General features: G+C 35.0%; 1 protein-coding gene across 1 annotated transcript; it reads left to right on the top strand.

Moving 5' to 3' along the window:
• Window positions 1-4,420: 4,420 nt before the first annotated feature.
• On the top strand, window positions 4,421-15,690 carry LOC18429449 (glycine-rich protein). Its single transcript, XM_006838735.4, has 4 exons — window positions 4,421-5,226; window positions 6,336-6,547; window positions 14,947-15,012; window positions 15,108-15,690. The coding sequence occupies exons 1-4, from the start codon at window positions 4,527-4,529 to the stop codon at window positions 15,519-15,521; spliced, it is 1,392 nt and encodes a 463-aa protein (XP_006838798.2). The 5' UTR covers window positions 4,421-4,526; the 3' UTR covers window positions 15,522-15,690.
• Window positions 15,691-22,451: the final 6,761 nt, after the last annotated feature.

Below are 22,451 nucleotides of genomic sequence, written 5' to 3'. Positions count from 1 at the left end.
TACATTTGACCATGGAATATGGGGACTACGAATTATCAGGTGCGGTTTAGTTTAAATGGAAGGGCAAGGGGTAGGGACATCCTTTCGTATTGTAAGGGTAAAAGGTAGGTTCAAAAAGATGTTGTTGAAAGGAGTGTGGAAAAATATTGGGATTTAAAAAGGTAAAAGGTCGGTCTAAAGGGATGTTGTTGGAATTAATATGAAAAAATATGTGGATTTAAAAGGGTAAAAGGTAAGCTCAATAGAATGTGGATCAGGATTTGTATAGCCGATTCGAATTAATTGAAAACGGTTCAAATTAATTCAAAAAAAATTATAATGATGATGGTTATTATTAATAATAGTTTAATATACAGTTTTTTTACGGGGATAACCTTTTTAGTGTTCTAAAAATAAATGAGCTGGCTGAAGATTGGTCGAGCCGATTTTGAACTGCTGGGTGATTGGTTTAAGTAAAAGACTCCAGTTCTCACTGCTCTCTCTCTTTCCTCTTTTTCTTTTTTTTTGTTTATTTATTTATTTATTTATTATTATTATGTTTTTTTAATGCTTCCACTCGGAACATTAGTGTTTACTTCTTTTCATGGAAAGAATACCCTCTGTAAGAAATCAGTGTTGTAGGATTACGAAAAAAGAACCCTTGATTCGGCCGACACTATGAATTTCGATAATGGATGGCGATGAAATGATCTTTCGGTACTTCAATTGGAAAGGGCTATCTGCCCTTGGTAGATGTCGAACTCAATATAGCCCTTGGACCACCTAGCATCTGCCCTTGTTTTAAAATCTGGCAGTTTTTAATTCAAATTGATGAATGAATTAATTAGGACCCAATTGGTTTTTAGATGGCATGGGTCTTGGCCTATTCCTACTCTAAAACGCCTGTTAGATATAATTTTTATTATTATTTAAACTTATTTATGTTTGGGATTGTCTAGAAATAGATTATTTTTATCTTTTATACATAAAGATTACAAATCATTTATTATCTTTTAAATTTTAAAATAGGTGGTTGTAAGAGTATTATTAAAAGAGTAATGATCTTATAGGACCCTCCCCCACCTATGTGTACAGGATCTTAAAAGATCACCGTTAAAATTGGTATGGATATCTAGAAAATTTATCACATGAGTGTGGAACTTGATTTTTCTATATTATATAGATTCGTGTCAAATTTAATAGTGATCATTTGGGGTCCTGCGCACATAAATGGAAGAATGTCCTATATAATCATTTCTATTATTAAAAAGATATAAAAATTTTAAAAAAATTATTGGATTTTATTGTTGATTCTAAGTTATTCAATTTGACTTATTTGAGGCTCATGTCTTGTAGAAACAAAATAAAATCTCTTCTCAAATATTTAGCCGGAAACTACTTTCGATAGTAAAAAGTTATGCGATGGCTCTAAAATCAATTTCTAAACCCAACAATAAAAATTTAGAACTCAGATATTGGAAGAGATATTGCGGAATTGAAAATGTTTATTTTTTAAAGATTTAGAGATTTTAAGAAAAATCGTGTCGAAAATGAAAACTTATTCGTAAACAAGCACAAATTAGGCATCCTCTCGACTCAGCTGACATGGATATCGAGACACGCGTCGGAATTGCTTTTGAAGGGAATGACTGAAAAGATACTATCTTTTGCTCCAATCACAAGCTAGCCCTTAACTTTTCCAAAATGCCAAAATACTACCTTTGTAGAAATTATGGTGCTTTAAAACCTTGATGGAATTTACGCAAAACAAAAAAACTTAATCGGTGGCACGTATCGTTCACAAATAAATCTGCGTCCAATTGTCAGATCGGCCGCCAGATTGCGTTAACTGAATTGGTGGTATAAAAATAGTATAAAATAAATAAAAATAAAATTGGGAGCTTATTGGGTTAGGATTTGCATAAGGTTGCAACTTTAAACAATCCAATTAAGGTGCACATCTAAATTTTATCATAAATATAATTTTGATATCAAAAGTTTTTTTTAGGATGACTTGACAATCTATTTTCATCTCTCATTTAAAAAATTTAAACTCTAAAAATGGTTTAAATCAAATAGATCTATAAACACATAAAAATTTAAAAATAAACGGTCCCGATAATGTGTTGCAAGATATACCATTTTGCGGACTTGAAATCTTTTTTGCTTTTCATAATCATACATCTCAATGTCAAGATGATCAATTAGAGAGTTTTCCAACATCCGAACAATCGTTTATAATGGATTTTTTAGGTGCATCTTTCATTCTACGTTTTAAGGTTGTAACTTTATTTAAACTTTACTTAAATCTGCGAATAGAGTTTATCCTCTAAAAAAAATGGTTTGATAGGGCTGCAGCCCTATCAAAATACATAAAGCCTTACCTCATAACTTATCCAAAATTACAATTCAATCATTGGAAAGCCTTTACATTGATCATTTCGGCTTGAATATCATGGTTGTGAAAAAAACAAAAAGATTTCAAGCTCTAAAAATATTTTATATTGTAGCAAATTATATTGACCATCCATTTCACCCTAAAAATAAGTGTTTTCAGTTCCACAAGCTTTGTGCCAATTTTTTAGTTTCGAAATTTATTTATCGATGTTGAAAATTGATTTTAGAGCCATCATAGAGATTTATGTTGTCAAGAGTACTTTTTGGTTGAGGATTTGAGATGAGGCTTTATTTTGTTTTCATAAAGCCTAGGCCTTGTAGAAATTTTATCCTTTTATTACAAAAAAAAAATCATATAGGGACGAGGCTCTAAACAATCAAATTAAAGCGCACCTCAAAAATTTCACTATAAGTGATTGATGCCCAAATATCTTAAAATTGATGATCATGGACATGAGAAAAAAAAAAAGTATTTTAAGTGAAAATAGTGCATCTTGTAATGTATTTTTGGACCATCAATTTTTAAGATTTTAAAGTTTTCATATATTTATTAGATCTACGGTATTTTTTAAGCTTTTGATTTTATAATTAAAAATAAAAATATATTTTAAAGCTATCACAAATATTTCCAGTATTGAAACCACATCTCTTGACACTATTTGAAGGTACACTATATTTTAATTGTTTAGAGCATCGACTCTATACAAACCACACCTTTTTAATTAGCATAAATTTATATAAAGTCGAGGCTCTAAACACTCAAATTAGAGCCTACCTCGAAAATTTAACTAGAAAAGGTAAATTTGATGCTCAAATATTATGAAATTGACCATCTTGACATGAAGATTCATGAATATGAGAAAAAAATAGATTTCAAGCTAGGAAACAGTGCATCTTGTGATGCAATTTTAGACCCTCAATTTTCAAGATTTTAAAGTTTTCATAGATCTCCACGGTATACGTTATCTTTTAAGCTTTAAATTTTATAATGAGAGATGATGAAAATATATTTTAAGGCTATCACAAAAAAATTAATTATTGAAATCACATTTATCAACATTATTTGAGGGTACGCTCAACTTTGATTGCTTAGAGCCTTGGCTCCATAAAAACTGCGCCTTTTTATTATTCTTTGGGAAGTATCGTGTAGCATTTTGGGGCAGTGATCTATTGTAACGGTTGGATCACAGTATAATGCAACCATACTTTTAAAAAACTATGTTTGTGGTACTTGTGTGACCCAAAATTTTGTATACACACTCGCCGCATCTTAATAATGGATCCCAATAAAATAAAAAGTTAAATTTCAACTCTAGATAGGGTCAAATTTAGTCTCATTCCACAACTAATCTAGACAATTCATTTTGTGAATTTCAATATATTAGCCTTTACAAACTCAAAATAATTTTTATATTTTTGAATATTGCTCATGAAATGCTGATAAAGCCATATAAAAGAAATAGAAATTTTTTTTTTTTTTTAAGACCTAAATTTAAGCATTTTATCAATATAAACTGTCTATGTTAATTGAACTAAAAAATTATATTTTCAAATTATCTTTTCAAATTTTATTTTTTATAATTCGTTCATTAAAATAAAAAGAACGTACATTTCAAAACTTGGTTCAAACATACGTCCCTATCATGAATTTTGAAGATTATTGCACTGTATTGTTATACAACCGTGGCCAGCCCGTAGGATTTGTATATAGTAAGGAGAGGTGAGATTTTCTCCCCTGATAAACGCCGTTTTTGGGAGAGGGAAAATTGATGAGCCCAAGTCGCCCTTTCATCTTCTCTACAACACTACACTCTCTTTCTCATACATCCATGGCTATATAACACCCCTTTTATCACCTTTCCCCGTAAATAGTGCGCCATAACCCTAGGTCTCTTATTCAGAGGGAAGAAGATTGGGGTTTTCTCAGCCCTAATCTTCCCGCTCGTTTCCGGGTTTCGTAAACGTACAAAAACAGTGACAAGAGGAGATTTTCTAGAACTCTATCTTTCAGGTTTTGTCTCCATCACTAGGATTTAAGGGGCGGTGAAGTTGCAGAGTTAGGGTTTTGGAATCTCCCATCACTCTTTCTGGCTTCTCTTTGTCTCATCAACCCGCATATAGTGAGAGAAGATTAGGGTTTTTGTTCAGCTATGGCGGTTTCAGAGGCAGCAGCAACTGCTACATCGATAGAGACTTGCAAAGATGGCCCAGTTCTTAGCATGATGAGCAAGAGGCTTCGTGCCCTAAAGAAGAAATACAACCGAATCCTCCAGATCGAGGAGAGCAGATCTCAGGGAAAAAGCATCATCAAAGAGCAAGAAGAAGTTCTTCGGTCAAAGCCTGGTGTTTTAGCTCTGATTGAAGAATACGAGAAACTTCGAGTTCCTCTCTCCAATGCCCTAAAAGAGGAGCTTTCCTCTCTTCAACCGCCAACTCCCTCACCCCCTCCTCCTCTTCCTCAAGATAATGGAACCTCTGATAAAAAGGAGAAGGGATATCATAAGAAGGGTTTAAACCATGACCTCGATGAGGTTATCGAGGATTTGCTGAAGCTACTTTATTTTGGGAGCTTGTTTGATGTCAAGTCTCAGAATGAGTTTACTTCTATTATGCTTACTAGGGTTCATGAAAGGAGCTCTTGTTTGACTTATGATTATGTCACTGATGATGCTACTGATTTGTTAGTAGAGAGAGACTTGGATTTTCTCTCTGTGTGTGGGAGTTTGATGACTGCGCGGCCCCCGAATTCGACCTTATCTCACAAGGAGGCTCTGAGGATTTGTGTGGACCGTGCAAAGCTATGGTTGCATAAATCTGATGAGCCTCTTTACTCTGATGTTGGAGTAACTTGTATCCTCAGCTCCTATTCTTGCATTAGCTTTTTTAAATTGTTGGATTTTTTTATTTCATTGCATGGATCTTGTAGATTTTTTCCTTTGTCAAAATAAGGTTTTCCATACAATCTCTCTATTTCACAAACCGGCATTAGGTTATTTCGGTAATTGATAGAATTGTTCTGGTTTCTGCTATTTTTCTTGTTTTCTCAATATTTTGTTTTCAATTGTTACTATTATTGTTTATTGCTGTTATAGTTGTTGTTGTTGTTATTATTTTTCTTGTTCTCAGTGAGATGCTGTCTATATTTTAATTTCAAGAACTGTTGGATGATGAAGTTGGGCTTGCATTTTTTTTGGCCTTAGTTAGAGGAATTTCTTTATTGCATGCATGTACATACCTGTTATGAAAGTAATTTATAATTGTAGAGTCTTATTTCGAAATGGATTATGATATTAAGAGTTATTTTTTTCATTTTTCAAGATATTGTTGGCATTCTGTTAATGGGATTGTTTGTTGTGGAATGATATCCATGAGTTTAACATGCGGGTGGAATTTGGGTGAATTGGCTTATCCACAGTTTTCATTAGATTCATCTTAATATGCATATTTACTTGAAGATACATTTACTTGTACATTTGAATTCTCAATTCACAATTGCTTTCTATTTGCTCGATATTGTAGACGTTTCCAGTTGTTGGTTATAAAAGTGATGAAGTCACTGACCTTTTATGACATATGAGTCCTCTTGCCCCACTCAAGCTGTTTTGCCAAAATCTTGATTTTGACTCTCGAAATTGTTCTATTGGGAAATAAGAGAAGCAATTGCTCAGTTAGTTTTGATGATGAAAAGGTCACCCAAGTCAACTATCAAAGGAAGTTTTTTTGTTTTGTACTTCTCCTTTTCTCTCAGTTCTTTCTACTGTTCCACTTTTTTTAATTATATTGAAACACTAAAAGCACAACCATTGGCTTACATCATTTAGGAAATTTGTCTGATGTTTGAGACTATTTCTTGGCTGTTATGTATGGCCTTGCATTCCTGTTTATTCTATTTACTTTATTCAGAATTTCAAGTCTGATGGGTATGCTTCTCCATTTACTTTCCTTAACCTGCTTCTCAGATGCTGGGTTGCGAGAAAGATTGAATAAGATATTGTCTTCAGAGTATTTCACCACTACCCCTGAGATGAAAGCTCTAAGTCAGCAATCAGCAGTCGAGGCAGCTGCTGCTGCAGCTTCTGGGAATTATGTTCCACAAGTTATAGTACAAGACTCTGGCATGCAAGATCATGCTTTTGAGACAGAAAGTGCCCCAACCCATCACCAACAGAAGGTAAATCTTCTTGGGTCTGTGTGATCGAAGCATTTTTTGTTGTGTCAATGTTGATTTTGAATGTTTGAAGATTTCTGGCTCAAATGCTGAAACAGGAAGGTTTTTAATCTTTTCCTTTCTTGGTGGTCATCTTTGTTGCTTTTTGCACTGTAGTGAATTAGCTCTGAACAGGTATGCTGCTGAAAGTGACACATTCAACTCTTCTCTTTTATAGACCCAAACAACTAAAACTGTAAGATGGTTTGTCGACCAAGTATAGCTCAAACATATTTTGGATGGAATCATAGATCTTACTTTGTGAGGTGGTTCATCCATGATGCCAAAGGCCTCAGACCCTTTCAGGAAGATATGATAGATCTCTCTGAACCAAAAATGTATGTCTTCTTTGTTTATTTCAATGTTTAGGTGATGGTTAATAGATTCACTCTTTTCAAAATAGGAAACAGATATTTAGGGTCTGCCCCCCTTCCCTGCCCCTCTCTCTGCCCTGTAGAGGTGATCTATGCTTTGAATCTTTCTGATTGATCAATGAAGAAGACCAAATGTTGAATCAGGGCATTTTTAAAACATGCATATATAGGATCACTAACCCCTTTTTCTCCAGTCGAGTAAGGAAGAATTAATTGAAACGTGAACAGCAGTATTCTACCTCCAAAGTTGTTTGCAGGATCTTTATGATTAGTTGGTTCTCTAGGCTCTCCAACAAACAACCTACCTCCTCTATCTTTACATTCCGGTTTTCTTATGAAGCAAGGATCTCTGACCCCTCGTTCCTACTCCTCTCAGTGGGAGACCGGAATCCTTGCCCAACTCATCTATATATGGTTGTGTCTTGTTGTGTTTAGGAAAATGCTGAATCATATTCCTGCTCATTGTATCAGTTTTCGTATCATGGTTTCTTAGCCATTATGAGACGAAGTTTTATCGTCATGTGTTTTTATAGTTCATTTTATTTCTTTGGGGATACCTATGAGCATGAGGTCTTATCTTCATGTTGTTCTGAGGTTTAGAGTTGTAATGCCTTCAGCAAGCATTTTTATATGATGCCATTGGATCCTTTGGACTTCAGTCCATCTCAGTGTGATACGTGTTCCAACCAAATGTAATGCAGAAAAGGCATAAAAAACCAAAAGTTGTAAGGCATGCGGAAAATATTTGATACTAAAATAGCCTATAATATAGAAATTTCTAGGATCTGATTTATGAAAGTTCCATGGCTATCGCCTAGATCTAAGTTTGAAGCATTAATGAACATATGCATAATCTTGGATCGTCAGGTCCTTGCGTAAACCAAAAGAAAAAAAAAGGGAATTTCAAGTAAGTCTTGCAGCCACTTAGGTGTGGCTCTAATAGGCAATAAAATGAGGAAAAATAGATTTAGGTGGGTTGGCCACCTTAATAGAGCAGAATGGTGGACCAAGATTCATGTAGCCGACCCCAAATAGTTGGGAATAGGCTCTGATCTGATGATGATGAATATGACAACACAAAAGAGAGTACTGTCTATTGGTTCTATTGATTACAATTTGGAAGTTAGAAAAGGGCCATTGTTCTTTGACCCATAGCTCTCCAATTTTAAAGCTTCTATTCCTAGATTAGAATTAAGTTGCATGGATAGAGAGCAGAAACACAAGTTATTGGTAGGTTCCATTGTGGGGATGACTGGTAATCGGCCTACGGAAAAATGTAGTGTGTGCATCTAGACGTAACTAATAAATGACCCATATAGAAATTGCACAATGCATTATGAGATAAACATCTACAACTCGAATTAGTTGCAAATAGGGTATATTGTGTCAATTTGCAGGTATAGCATATTGTGTTGATTTGTTATGTTGCCCTTCATTTGCCTCAAATATTGTAAATTTCCATCATGATTGAATCTTTGAGGACCTGAGAATTGCTGGTGATAATCTTCATTATAGTTATAGAGGTGTGGAACCAGCCCAAGAGGTTACTGTGGCGGCCACACTACTTGGTTGAGTGGGTTCAATTTATTTAATGGTGATACATGTTCCCTGATTGCCAAGGGGGTGTGTTCTTAAAGCCAGAACTCACTTTCTGTTTTGAGGAGCTATGGTTTTCTCTTCGTTCAGCTCCCAAACTATGGGATCATGGGTCTATAGAACAAGGGCAGTGTTGGTAGGCATCTCTTGCAGCCTGGATCTATGCCCTAGGCTGGAGTTAGTGCAACTAAGGTTCGGAATTTTGTTTATAAAAAAAGGATTAGAAAATTTAACTTAAAGAACTTCTAGTAATCTTCTTTCTATTTTCTTCCTCAATGTTAATGGTGGAATCAACTAATAACTCTCTCTCTAGAGATAAGGTTCTTTGGATTTTTCAATTGTCTGCAGTAGTGTGGAGGTTGAAACAGCCAAAAATAAGCGAGAAAAATGAAGTCTGGAAAAGGAAAAGCAGAACCTGTAGGATGATGTAAAATGTTGGTGCAATGGGCCAGTTTTTACTGAAGTCGTCTGACATGCTTGTTGTATCAGTTTAACATGCTTTTTGGATCGGTTGTTCTCTGGTTTGAAATGTTTTCTTCTTTAATTTTTTTTATTGTGTGTTTTTTGTATGAGTGGAATGAATGCCTTTGACTGTATAACTGGTTGGGCCACATCTGAATCAGCGTCTCCACCCTTGTCCTTGTAACACTGCTTTGAGGTGGAAGGATCTATTTGCATTCAGGTTGTGCATTTGCATTCGTGGTTGGGTTTTGGTGCCTTGAGATTGAAAATGGAGGTGCTTTGGGCATTCGTGTTGGGTTTTGGTACCTCGAGATTGAAAATGGAGGTGCTTTGGTGCATAGGATGGTGGACTTTACCTCGAGGAGTAGAGTGTATCCCTATGATTCCTTGCGAGTCTGGGAGGATACGCCTGTATTGAGCTAACCAGTGTTCGCAAAATCGAACTGGAACGGTTAACCGGACATGGGCCTAGAAGCGGTTTAACCTGCCTGTAAACCGCTTGATTCAACCGCTCTAACCGGGCAAGTCCCGGGTGGTCAAAAAAGTGTTAAAAAAAATAAAAAAATACAAAAAAAATCTACTAAAATATGGAAAACATATAAAGAATGATTAAAACAAAACACATTCAAATGAAGTTGAAAATTAATTATAAAAAATGGATTTTAACCCATTTTATATTTTCCAATTACTATTTTTGAAACTTTCTAAAAAAGATGGGAATATATATAAGCGAGTATTAATGACCAAAACAAATTTTAATCTTTACAATAATGTAAAAAATATTTTAAAATGCATTACAAATCAAATTCCTTATTTTTGGGAATTTATATACATTTTTTTTGAATTTTTATTTTTAAAATTCCTGTTGATCGACCTAACTGCCCAAAACCGGAACGAGCCACTGGTCGGTTCTATTCTAACCGGGCGGTTAGTGGTTAGATCGGGCGATTTTGCAAACAATGGAGCCAACCTAGGAGCTGTCTTAGGCCTGCAGCCCATGTTGATCACGTATGCAATTTGGGTTTTGTGTGGGTGGAGGTTGTGGTTTAATGATTGTGGGTGGATTTCTGTGGATTATTAAGGTTGCTGGTTGTAAGTTGGGAGGAAATAGTGTTGTGGAATGCAGGTTGGTGTCCAATTAGCTGAAAGAAGGCCTGCTGGGTTGGATTGCTAGAGTGAAATGTGAATGGTGGCATGACTGGATGTTATGTAGATCCATGTATGCTGATGAGAGTCTCATATGCTTTAAGAGCCTACTTGTTTCTGTCTACTGTAAAGATGAAGAACGTGGATTGATCTTAATGTGGTTCTCAATGAGTTTTATTTTGGAATATAGGGGTTTTAACATCCATTTCGGATCTCTTCATTTGATGGTGCTTGATCTTTACGGAACATATGGTAGCACCTGGTGAAGGAAATATTCACTCGTATCGTTACAGTGAAGGCTTGTATCTTGATGCAAGTCAACAATTATATTCTATTGATGGAGTACGGTATTAAAGCTGTGCAAGTACATTTGAAAATGAAAGCAATGTGAAGGTGGCATCTTTAAGGCATCAAACTTAACAGAAAGACCTAAACTGTCTACTCCTCTAGATAGAACATCAACCACCTCGTTTGCATTTAAGTAACGTTGAGAAATCGCTTCTACTGCCTTTCATACAGTTTGCATACTTCCTCTAAAACACAATAAATCCAGGAACTTCAAATATCTCTTTTACGAATCATGTTTAAGCAGTTCATTCTATCAACCAAGGGAACCAGGATTGAATTATGGCTACTCTAGAGTCCTCGAGCAATGGTTTAGCTTCTGCTTTTACTGGGTCAGAAGCTCCTAAGGGACCCGAAATTAACATCTAGTTCACCTGAGAAGTTTTTATAATAATCCATCAATCCTTGCTGGTCCTAGTTTACCTGAGAACAGCCATCAGAACTAAGCTTGAAGATTCCATGCTCTGGTCTCTCCCAAACAACTACCAGGTCTAGGTAAGGGAATCAAAAGAGGCAACATGGCTCCATGGACATATGAGGTCGATCAACTAAAACCCCTTAAATCCTGGGAAGCTAGATGTTAACTGTTAATCGTTCAGCTAATACCCATCGTCAAAACATTTGATGAGTGCATTTTCCCTTCTAAAAATCTAGATAATTATTTTCCTTCCAAGTCCCTCTATGATCACGAAGGATATTAATTTCCAGGGGGCTGACCTTATTGCGGAATGAGATGTGTCCAATTTGAGCATAAGGCAACCACCAAACTCCTTATTAGCCTTTTTATGTCGTGGACAACCCCGTTGTTTGTGACCAAATGAAAGAGGAGGTGGCATACTTCAACCATTGTGTTGTAAATGAAAAATGAAGAGTACTTTTTTCACACTTGCATGCCAACCTTTCACTGCTCTACCTGTGCCAAAATCTTTGGAGAAGGCTCATTTTGGTCTGTTTGCAGCTCAGAGGGGTTCTGTTAGGGCTATTTCAAAGCTTTAATTAAGCCCAGTGTGGCTTCTAGTTTTGTTGCAATGACTTGTTGCTTGATTGATTTGAAGTTCCATTTATCAATTTGAGATGGGTGGCTGAGGTGAGAGGTGGCAACCAGATGCTAGCAATTCGAGTTGAAACCCCCTGACCAGAATGTCCATCAAATTGGCGTAGTAGTGGACTGGCAAGTTCGATGACTGGACGGACCGGTTCGATAGATGCAGGTCGAAATGGCCGGTCCGGATATGAAGTGAAAAAGATGGGAAAATCACGTCGGTTTTTCAATTTTTGAATCAAATATCATTTTTGGGTTTCTATCCACTAGAAATAGTTTAGGCGGGGTTTTGTTGTTCATTTATATTTGGCAGGGTTTGGGGGGTTTAAAAAGTGCATGTTTAGAAAGAGAGCTACTATGGCATTCCAAAACCCCAAATCTTTAGTGGAAATCTATTTAGAAGTGAATCCAGCCGTCATGTCGCTGTATTTCAAGTCCCAAGTTAGTTGACATCATTTTTTTATTTATTTGTTTTATGTCTAAAGAAAGCCAAAAGTTTTGGATTTACAAGGTTTTTGCCAATGATGTTTTTTTTTTTCTTCTTCTTCAATCAATGCGATAGGTTGTTTTTTCTTTAATAAATTTTTTTTTCATAATTATTTTTGACAATTATCCAATTTTTCAAAATTTTTCAGGTGATTTCTGTATACTCTTTTTTTTGAGAAATGGTTACATTTGTTGAACCTTTTGTATTTATTCTTTTTTTTACACTAATTTTAGGGAAAGCTTTCTATGCTTCCCCTACAACATAAACTCATATATTTCCCCTTAACCAACCCTCCATTCTGAATGGATGGTTAAGATGTCCCCAATCACAATGTCACGTCTCTACACGATTTTATTTTTAATATTTTTTCTACAAAATATTTTGGCACCAAATTTTTAGCATCCAATTCTCTCTTAAACTTGCACTTATAAAAAATATAAAAAATAAACTCTAAAATAAAATGACCAAAATCCCCTAAAAGTTTCAAGGGGCATTTTGGTCTTATTTTATTGGAAATTCTTTTAAATATTTTTTTTAGGTGCACCCGAATGAGAAGATCGCATGTACCAAAATTCACATTCATGCGATCTGTATAAGTGTATATAAAAAACTAAAAATAAATACTCTTGAGGCATCGGATCTAGATAGAACGGTGAGTAGCTCACTTATATCAAAATTGGATGGCTGGATGGTAGGGGATGCATAGATCTTCTATGCTGTAGGGGAACTATATAAACCTTTCCCATTTCTTTGGCCAGTCTGACTGGTGAACCTATCCAGTTTGTCTGGTCCGATAGATGTTTTACCCTTTCAAATTTGAACTCTGGTCTGGTCTTAACAACACTGTCAAATCCTACGTAAAGAACTCAAGGTGTAGATCCTACTTAAAGAATTTAAGGTTAGTTTGCACTTTGCTTCCAAGTGCACATTATATTACTTGGTTGTGGGCTTTTACCAAACAAATTCGACGTACGTCCTTTTGTTTCAGTTCAAATAGAGTCCGACTTTTCCTCTCTCCTTCCCTCACTCTCTCTTTCTCTCTCTCTCTCTCTCTCTCTCTCTCTCTCTCTTTTAAATCCAATATCTAGATTTCTGTATCACCTCATCCTCATATGTGCTGATCTCATCTTTGGTGATTCTAATAGAGGTGAATTGTATTTTTGGTGCCGAGATGCTCAGGATGAATATGGCCCTGTATTTTTTTTTTTTCTGTTATATTTGTAAAGTATTTGGGGGGTATTCTCTGTTCTTTTCATTCTCTTTCCTCTCTCTCTCTCTCTCTCTTGTATCACTCTTTGCCCACACTTTTCTCCTCTTCCCCTTGTCTTTTTTGATGGATGTATACGGAGCAGCCAACTTGTGGGCTGCTTTTTTTGATATATACGGAGCACCTATATTGTGGGTTGCCATTTTTGGATATTTTTGTAAATCTATTATATTTATATAAAGTTAACATTTCTCAAAAAAATAAAGAGGTGAAATGTATTTTTATGATTTCTCTGCCTTGATATCTGAGAGTACTTTTTTGGAGTTCTCTTAAGGCATTTATGGACCATTCTGGGGCCATCATTTAGATTTTCTATGTGGATCCCCGGGGCTGCTTTTTTGTGCATGTGGGGTCCCTTATACTGGTTTTTTGTCATAGGAGCAGCAAGTGTGGGCCATTGTATGTTTAAAATTTAGTTTCAAGATTCATCTAATCTTCACAATTAAAAAAGTTTTTTTTTTTTTTTGAAATGTTGACATTGCAATTAAAAAAGTTAATGTTGTCCCAACCTATTATCCGAAGCTGCAAACAGTTTGCTATGTTGTTAATCGCTCATATGTTGGACAGGATATTCTCAGTAGTGCATGATATGCCGGTAGTGGTTACTGGGTCTTTGAAAGTCGTTTAGATGGTCATTTGGCTGAGTGAGTCTATGTTGCTATATATTGCATGGTTAACCTTATAGATCTGGTTTTTGTAGAGCCGTCTCACCTGTTTCTTACCTCTTTGACTGGGTAAATGTGCACAGGCAAGTAATCCTTTTGAATTTAGTAAATGTAGTTGACCTTTGTCTGTATATCCATGCACCTAACTAATCTGGTGGTGAGCAAATAGGATGGCTAATCTTACGAGCGCAACTTCCATGTAATTCAAGGTTGTTCTCAAGGAATGTTGTGAAAGTGGATTTCTACGCATTTACTCCTTGGATTTCTTATATTTGTTTACTTTGAAAGCAAAGGATGGAGATTTGAGCATATGAGCGTAACTTCCATGTAATTCAAGGTTATTCTCAAGGAATGTAGTGAAAGTGGTTTTCTACCCTTTTACTCCTTGGATTTCTTATATCTGTTTACTTTGAAAGCAAAGGATGGAGATTTGAGCATATGTAGTCTTTAGTCTCTTGGCTCGCGCCTTATATCTTTCTTCCAGTTGACTTTTCTAACCTTTGTGTGTGCTGATGGGGAAGGAATTGGCATTGTTAGAAGAGGACCTGATGTCGGTTTTGCAGGAGATCTAGAGAGTGGATGTAAGAAAAGGACTTGAGTTGGTAGGGTTACAAGAGAAATTGATGTGGATTTTGCAGGAGACAGAAAACAGATGTGACACCTCCCTTCCTCATGCATGTTAGAGTACCATCTCTCTCTTTCTCTCTCACATGGAAGAGTATCGTGTGGGAACAGTCATGCATTTACCCTGAAATGAACTTAAAAAAGTTTATTTTATGGTGGGACGATTGAGAAAAAATTGATATCTACAACCTTTTTGCACATTTAACAGTTAACAAAGTTTCTGTGGGTTCTGATACATTTTTTTTTTAATGACATTATTGTATCTATTTTTATTAGTCAATTCGAGATCATTTTCAATTGATTTTTTCTTGACCATCTTGAACACAAATCGTTTGCATCATCTTTTGATCAACAGGCTGAAGGACAGGAAAATCACGCAATTCACAGCAACACAACCGATCCACCGCAAGAGCATAGCCAGGTGTGAACATAGATTCCCTCAGTACTAGCCATTCTCACTTTTTCCTCTGTTTTCTATAACACAATAAAGGAATCAATTTGTTTGATGAACTTCAGGACAACCATGAGGAGGAGGCCTATGATCCATCGGAAGATGGGGCTTCAAACTCACTTCCTCCACCCCCTCAAGAACTCGATACAGAGGAAGACCAACACAGGGAAGCTGAACCTGAACTAAAGGAGCATCACCAATATGTTCAGAAAAGAGGGTACCCAAATCCCAACCAGAGAGTAATGGGACGTGGTGGTGGAAGAAGGGGGGGTTACCATGGGAATGTGCGAGCTGGTGGGAGAGTTGGAAGAGGCGCTAATGGTTACCAATATCAAAACGGAAGGGGGAGCCAGTTTTATGATCATGGAAACTCGTATTACCCTCGCAATTACTACAATGGACGAGGTAGGGGTGGTCGAGGTGGTGGGGTGGTGTACAGCAATCATGGAGGTCCTCAATTTTCCAGTGAAGAGCAGTAATGGTTGATATTGAGAGAGAGAGAGAGAGAGAGAGAGAGTCCCTGTGTGTTATGTCGGGGGAAGGGGAAAATGTGTTGTTGCATTGGTTCGAGAACAAATATAGTGGACCAAGGTAAGTAGTACAGATCCATTAACATAATCTCTGATGCTGATTCTAATTTTTTGTGCATCCCGTCTGCGGTTTTTTGGCTCGTGCTATAATTTTGAGGTCTATCCATTATTCACTTAGCATTTCCATGCTTTTCTTAGTTTTTCTTTTTTCTTGTTAATTTGAATTCAATCCTACGTGGAGTATTATGCAGGATTTATAGAACTTGCTAGTATTTTGGTGGTTACAATTTCCTAGTATCGCCCCAACCGTCAGATGTCAACCATTTGTGACAATTTCTGGGAGGGAAGCGACGCTCCTTTGTTCAATGACTGTCAACATTTATAAACATTAGACATGCTTTAAGCGTAACAATGGATTTACCCACCCGCCCATCTGAGCTGTTGACGGTTGGGGTTGAGGGAATGCTCGGAAACTGTAGCAAACCCAAATGATAGCATTGTTACTTTCCAAGGTAATTATGTGGTCATCACCTTAGTCACGTGATCACGTAACAGGGGTTGCCGACCAAAACCAGATCTTAAACATAGATGATGGTCCTGGTTTCATCACCTTCCAATCTATGGCTTGACGGTGGAGAGGTATTCGGTGCTACCACTTTGACATATATAAATTAACTTCCTTGGCAATTGTTTTTAAATGGCTTTTTATTTGAGCGGTGTTTTAAAATTCACTGGGTTGGATTGAAATTGTCTGATATGATTTGGGAGTAGTTGGGGACCGTCTTAGTTCCGTGATGATGTTTTGAACCAAGTGGTTCACTCGAGAACTGGCTGCTTCGTTGAGAAAGATCTGGGTGATTTGCTGGGTTCCTCTTTTTGGTCATTTTGTCCCCTTTTTTTTTTAAATAGCTTTTGTTTCATTTTTTTTTTATTGGCTGATAATATCGTCCGGATCTCCAACCTGGAATGGTGTCTTCAATGGCTGGTATGCTGACCGATATATATTGATTTGGATCAAAGTGAATTGAAGTATTTGTATTACCCTAAAAGTTTATTCCCCTTGGATCTCATTGCACTTTTTTTGTTCACTTCTTACTGATATTCATAATGGAGATATGGGTCCATTCATATATGCATTCGTTTATTCACATTAAGCCATAGTTATGGGAGGCATCAAGGCATATAAAGGAAATATATAATGCTATGAAGAGAGAATTGGGAGTTGACGAAAAGCACTAGAGGCCTGCTCAACAACGTTTCAAGGGCCCAGTATAGCCAATCCGTAACCCGGTTTTTTAAAACCCGTATAGGCGGTCCTTCAAATCTGTGTCAGATCGTTGGGTTGGTGATTTGGATCGGGTCAGGATCAGTCCGAATCTGTGATTAAAAAAAAATTCAAACATAAATGAAGTTTGAGTTGGATTTAGTGGAGACTTAAGAATACTTTAAATAAGCTTAAAGAAAGGAAAAAATCATATATGTATGAGCGTTTTACAAGTGAACTAGGCTGTGAGACTCATATCATCTTAGAATGGGTTTGGTCCTGACCTATCCCCGTCCAAATCAGCAGTCTGATCTGGTTAAGAAATTGCCGGATTTTGAAACACTGCCATAACCTAAAGGAATATTGTTTCATCAGCCAACGTGCCAGAGCCTGCTGACTTACAAACGTAGATGGACGTTATCTGAATTGTATTGTCCATTAATAAGATATGGATGGTACATAAAAATATATTAAAATATGCTATTTTTAATTTTAATAGTTCATTTGTGATCATCTATTTTTAATTTAAGAAGTAGTAAATAATTATATTTTTAATTTTAAAAGTTCATTTTAAAAATATAGAAAAAAATTCTTCTAAACTAAATTTTAGTGGGGGCGCATATGTACATATAACTTGGCCGAACTCATAAAAACCCCATACTAACCTGAAAGCTGACCGTTTGAAGGTGGCTCGCAAAATGTAATTCAATAGAATAGTGAATCGCATGCTACTCCGTAGGCATTGTATCCCAGTTTTTTATGAGGTCAATGGCCTCAGTTCTTCATTAAAGATTCACTTCACATTTACATGGAGAACAACTTGGGAACTTTAGCCATGGATGGAGCGTCTCAGTCTGTTTTGGTGGTACACAGATATGATCGTACCGTGTACATCAATGCGCACTGAATGGGTATTTGTAAAACATTTTAGCTCACGTTTCTACTAAGGACACGGTCGATATGTGGCCAAACCGCATATTGTAGAAATGTAAGCATAACAATGAACATATATTTTTATAGTAATGATCATATGACACGCTCTCACACTTATGTGTGTAGGATCTCAAAAGATCACCATTAAATTTGACACACATATCTAAAAACGTAAATCTTACATCCATGTGATAACTTTTCTAAAGATCTGTACCAAATTTAATAGTGATCATTTGGGGTCTTATGCACATGGCTGTGGGAGAGTCTCATGGGATCATTACTCATATTTTAAATAGAATTTGTTTCTAATTTTTAGAGAATATATAATTTTTAACATGGAGATCATGAAAAGTTTTTTTTTTTTGAAAACTAAAAAATAATAATTATATTAAGAACACATTTGGATCATTAGTTGCCATTGTTTTTAGATGAACCACTGAAGTGGAACGACTATTCTCCACTTGAGTATATAACAACTACTGTACACTCAAAAGTACAGTCTACTATTTTTTGTTAATCTACGAAAATTTGCGCACAGCTACATGTTAAGAGCTAGGTAAGGCCATAGTTAACAAGTTGGGGAATAATAAAAGGGAAAAGTTTCTACGCTTCTCTTACAGCATAGAAGTTCTATCCTCCTGTCCAATTTTGATCAAGAGAGCCACTCACCACTTGATTTTAGATCCGACGTCTCAAAGTATTTTATTTTTAGTTTTTTTATACAAATTGTATGAATATGAAATTTGGTACATGCCATCTTCACATTGGGGCGCACCTATAAGAAATATTAAAAATAAATTTTCTATAAAATACAATAACCAAAATACCCCTTGAAACTTTTAGGGGTATTTTGGTCATTTTATTTTATTGAAAATATTGTTTTTATATTTTTTGCCAGTGTAAGTTTAATAGAGGAATGGACGTCTAAAATTAGGTGATAGAATAGTTTATAGAAAAAAATTAAAAATAAAATAGTGTAGAGACGTGACATTGTGACTAGGGCAATCTTAGCCCTCCATTCAGGATAAGGGGGGTGATAGAACTTCTATGTTCTAGGGGAAGCATAGAAAGTGTGCCCAAAATAAAATATCGGTATATCAAAACAATCGAGTGAATAGATTTTTTTTTCAAAAAGTTGGTGGAAAAAATCACGTAAAAAATACAAATCACCAAAAAATATGGTAAGTTATAAATCCTGAATATATTGGATTTCGTTAAAAAAAAAACATAGTGAAAAAAGATATGTAAAGATAACACAATATATGATTATGATTTGTAGTTATTGTATAGATATATTAAAGCCATTAAATAATTATTGTATAGTTATACTAATGTCATTACTGTAATCCTTTTTGTTGAAACTTTTAATAAATCCAACAACAATGCTTACTCTATTTTCACGACACAAAACATATAGTAGATTCACTTGGAGCATAAAATGGAACAACAACCACAATAATAGACGTCATAAGTAATTAGCAAATAGCTAGACTGAATAAAATTTTTTTTTTTCAATGGGTTACTTTTTTTCTAATTCTACCTATTATTTTGAGATATACTATTGTTTTAATTAGTTTTTTTTTTGGAATATATTGCTCCTATTTTTTCCTACACTTTTTTTTCGGGAACGTATTGGTGAAAGTTTTTATAGAATTTTTTTCTTAAATCGAGATTCTTAATTTACTTTTATTGTTAATGTACATATATTTACATTAAAATCCAATAGTATTAAGTTAATAAAAAAAATAAAGTATAGGGAAGAAGATAAAATACAGATTTATATTGTTTCCATTAAAAAAAAAAAACGTGATTATTTGAATATCTTTTGAAAAACTCGAAGTTCTTAATGGATTTCCAAAAAACAGACATTTTTGGAAAGAGTCATGTTTTAAGTGGAAACTTAGCTAACTATGGGTAAGACCGGCCTGCACCAATGCTTTAGCCTTTTCAGTGATAAACACCAATGGAGTAGGTAAAAAATATATCTAAAACCCGATGTTCTTTTTCGTAGTTTTAACCTGTTGGACCAATCAATTTGGACCCGTTTAACCAACCAACTACAAATGTTTTTAATATAATTCATATATTTTTTAAATAAAATAAATAAAATTATATTTTTTTGAATATTTGATTCTACTAGCTTTGATTGGAGCGCTCCTATCCGGTTAATCGCATGTCAATCCTCGAACCAAATTCAACATGAAATCTCATTTGGCATACTATCCCCTTTTGTCAAGATACTAGTAATATTATATCGGCACGCTTTACAGCATAAAACTTATATACTTCTCTTTATCCAACTGTCCATATTGAATGGGGAGTTAAGATTGCCTCAATCACATATCACTTTTCTACACTATTTTATTTTTAATTTTTTCTATGAACTATTTTGACCCCAAATTTTGGATGTCCAATCCTCTATTAAACTCGCACTCGTAAAAAATATAAAAAAAATAATTTCAATAAAAGAAAATGACCAAAATACCCCTAACATTTTCAAGAGGTATTTTGATCATTATATTTTAGTGAAAATTTATTTTTTAATATTTTTTTATAGGTGCACCCTAATGAGAAGATGACACATACCAAATTTCATATTCATACAATTTGTATAAAAAAGTGCTAAAAATAAAATACTTTGAGACATCGAATCTAAGTTTAAACAGTGCATGACTCTCTTAATCAAAATTGGACGGTTATAGGGGAAGTATAGAAATCTTTCCCATATCATATTTACCAGGAGGTCACAAGCACTTTTTTTGGGTGACTTAGTAGGGAGAGGACTCTACCCTCAGTAGGAATTGGATTTAGGACATAGCGTTCCAAATCGTCAAGCGCTAACCAATTAAGCCTAAACTCTTTTCCTAATTTCTTTTCAAACTTGAGTCTAGAAAATCACACACCCACAACCAAATGATCTAAAATCCAACAAACAAAAATGATTGTGAGAATATTGGTCACTGACTAAATCATTGCAGGTTCACTTCGTTTGTTGCTAGGAGAACGGATGTACTATCACTTCGCATAAAAAATAAATGCTCTCTTCATGTACTTTTCCTTTATACAATTGATGAGGAATACCCCAATGTTGTTGATAATTATATCTTAAATTCCCATTTTATGGGATTGATCTTTTCCTTTATTTTCAAGATTCCTATTAATTTGAGATTGTGATTAAACAGATTATAAAAGTTGATTTGGGTGAGTCCAACTCCTATTTAGGTTAAGATAGGCTTTTTGGTTCCACACTTAATAAAGATAAAGTTTACTTTTCCATAAAAGTTAAGAAAATATGTAGAGAGAGAAGGTGAAAGGAAAAGAACAGAACTTTTTGGATTTTTTCAAAGAGAGAAAATTGTAGAGATGAGGCATTGTAGGTTATTGGGCTTTTTCTCTAGTTCTCCCAAGTATAAGTCTCTTTTATGTTTTCTTCTCTCATTGATTAGTGAAAAAATATCAATCATCTTTGCCTGTTATTTTTTTCTTGTTTTACTTTTTTTATTTGTTGGCTGTTTTATTTTGCTCATACTTTATTTTCTAAAAAAGTAGCCGTCTTGTTTAAAGCTTCCGTGCACAACAAGTTGTTTCAGAGCCTGATTTGGGTTGTCGATATGGCAGTAAAGATTTCCAATGCAATGTTCGAGGTGAAGAATTTTGATGACAAAAATAATTTTGGAATTTGGTAAGTCAATGTTCAAGTTTTGCTTATGCAACAAAGTTTACATAAAGTTCTTAAAGGAAAAACGAATAAACTATAATCCATGTCTGATGAGGATCTGGAAGACTTAGATCTGAGAGCTATGAGCATTATTTGATTGTGTTTATCGAGCGAAGTGCTATTTAATATGACGAAATCCCTCACAAATCAATTGTTTTTTAAGCAAAATTTATATCATGTGGATGAATGAAGGTACAAATATCCACGATCACCTGAATTTTTTTTAATATAATTATATGTAAATTATTGAATATTGGTATTAAAATGGATGTTGAGGATAAAAGTATAATTTATTGTCCTCATTCCTTCATTTGCATGAACATCTTATCACAACATTACTCGATAGAAAAGATACTATAGATATGGAGGATGCAACTTCGACTCTTTTCTCTAATGATTTGAGAAAGAGACAGAATAATGCTCAGCTACATGCAGATAATTTAGTGGTTAAAGGAATATCTGATGACAGAAGTAAAAAGGGATATGAAGGTCATGATAGGTCCAGATCCCAATCCAAATCAGGAAGAGATAATTTTAATTCTTATTACTGTAAGAAAAAGGCTCATATAAAAAAATATCATCAGAAAATAAAAAAAAAGAAAATACAATTATCTGAAGTAGCTAATATAGTTGATGGAAGCTCGGTAAGTAAAACAGATCATGTGTTCTTAGTTTCAACAAATTGTAACTACTCTAAAGACTCATGGGTTATTACTCAAGTTGTTCTTATCATATACTCCCTCATCGAGATTGGTTCACCACATACATGAGCATTGATGGTTGATCATTTTCAATGGGAATGAAGCAGCTTGCCAGACTATTGGTGTTGAGACAATTGCTATAAAGATATACGATGGAGTTATGAGAACCTTGTCTGATCTAAGACATGTTCCAAACCTGAAGAAGAGTTTTATATCTTTGGGTGCCTTAGACTCCAATAGCTACAAAGTTGTTGGAGAAGGTA

The sequence above is a fragment of the Amborella trichopoda genome, chromosome 3, assembly GCF_054954075.1.
Source record: "Amborella trichopoda isolate Santa Cruz 75 chromosome 3, AtrichopodaSantaCruz75HAP2 v2.0, whole genome shotgun sequence".
Classification (NCBI taxonomy): domain Eukaryota; kingdom Viridiplantae; phylum Streptophyta; class Magnoliopsida; order Amborellales; family Amborellaceae; genus Amborella; species Amborella trichopoda.
The sequence above is the reverse complement of the archived record's forward strand: the minus strand, read 5'-3'. Positions and strand labels throughout refer to the sequence as shown.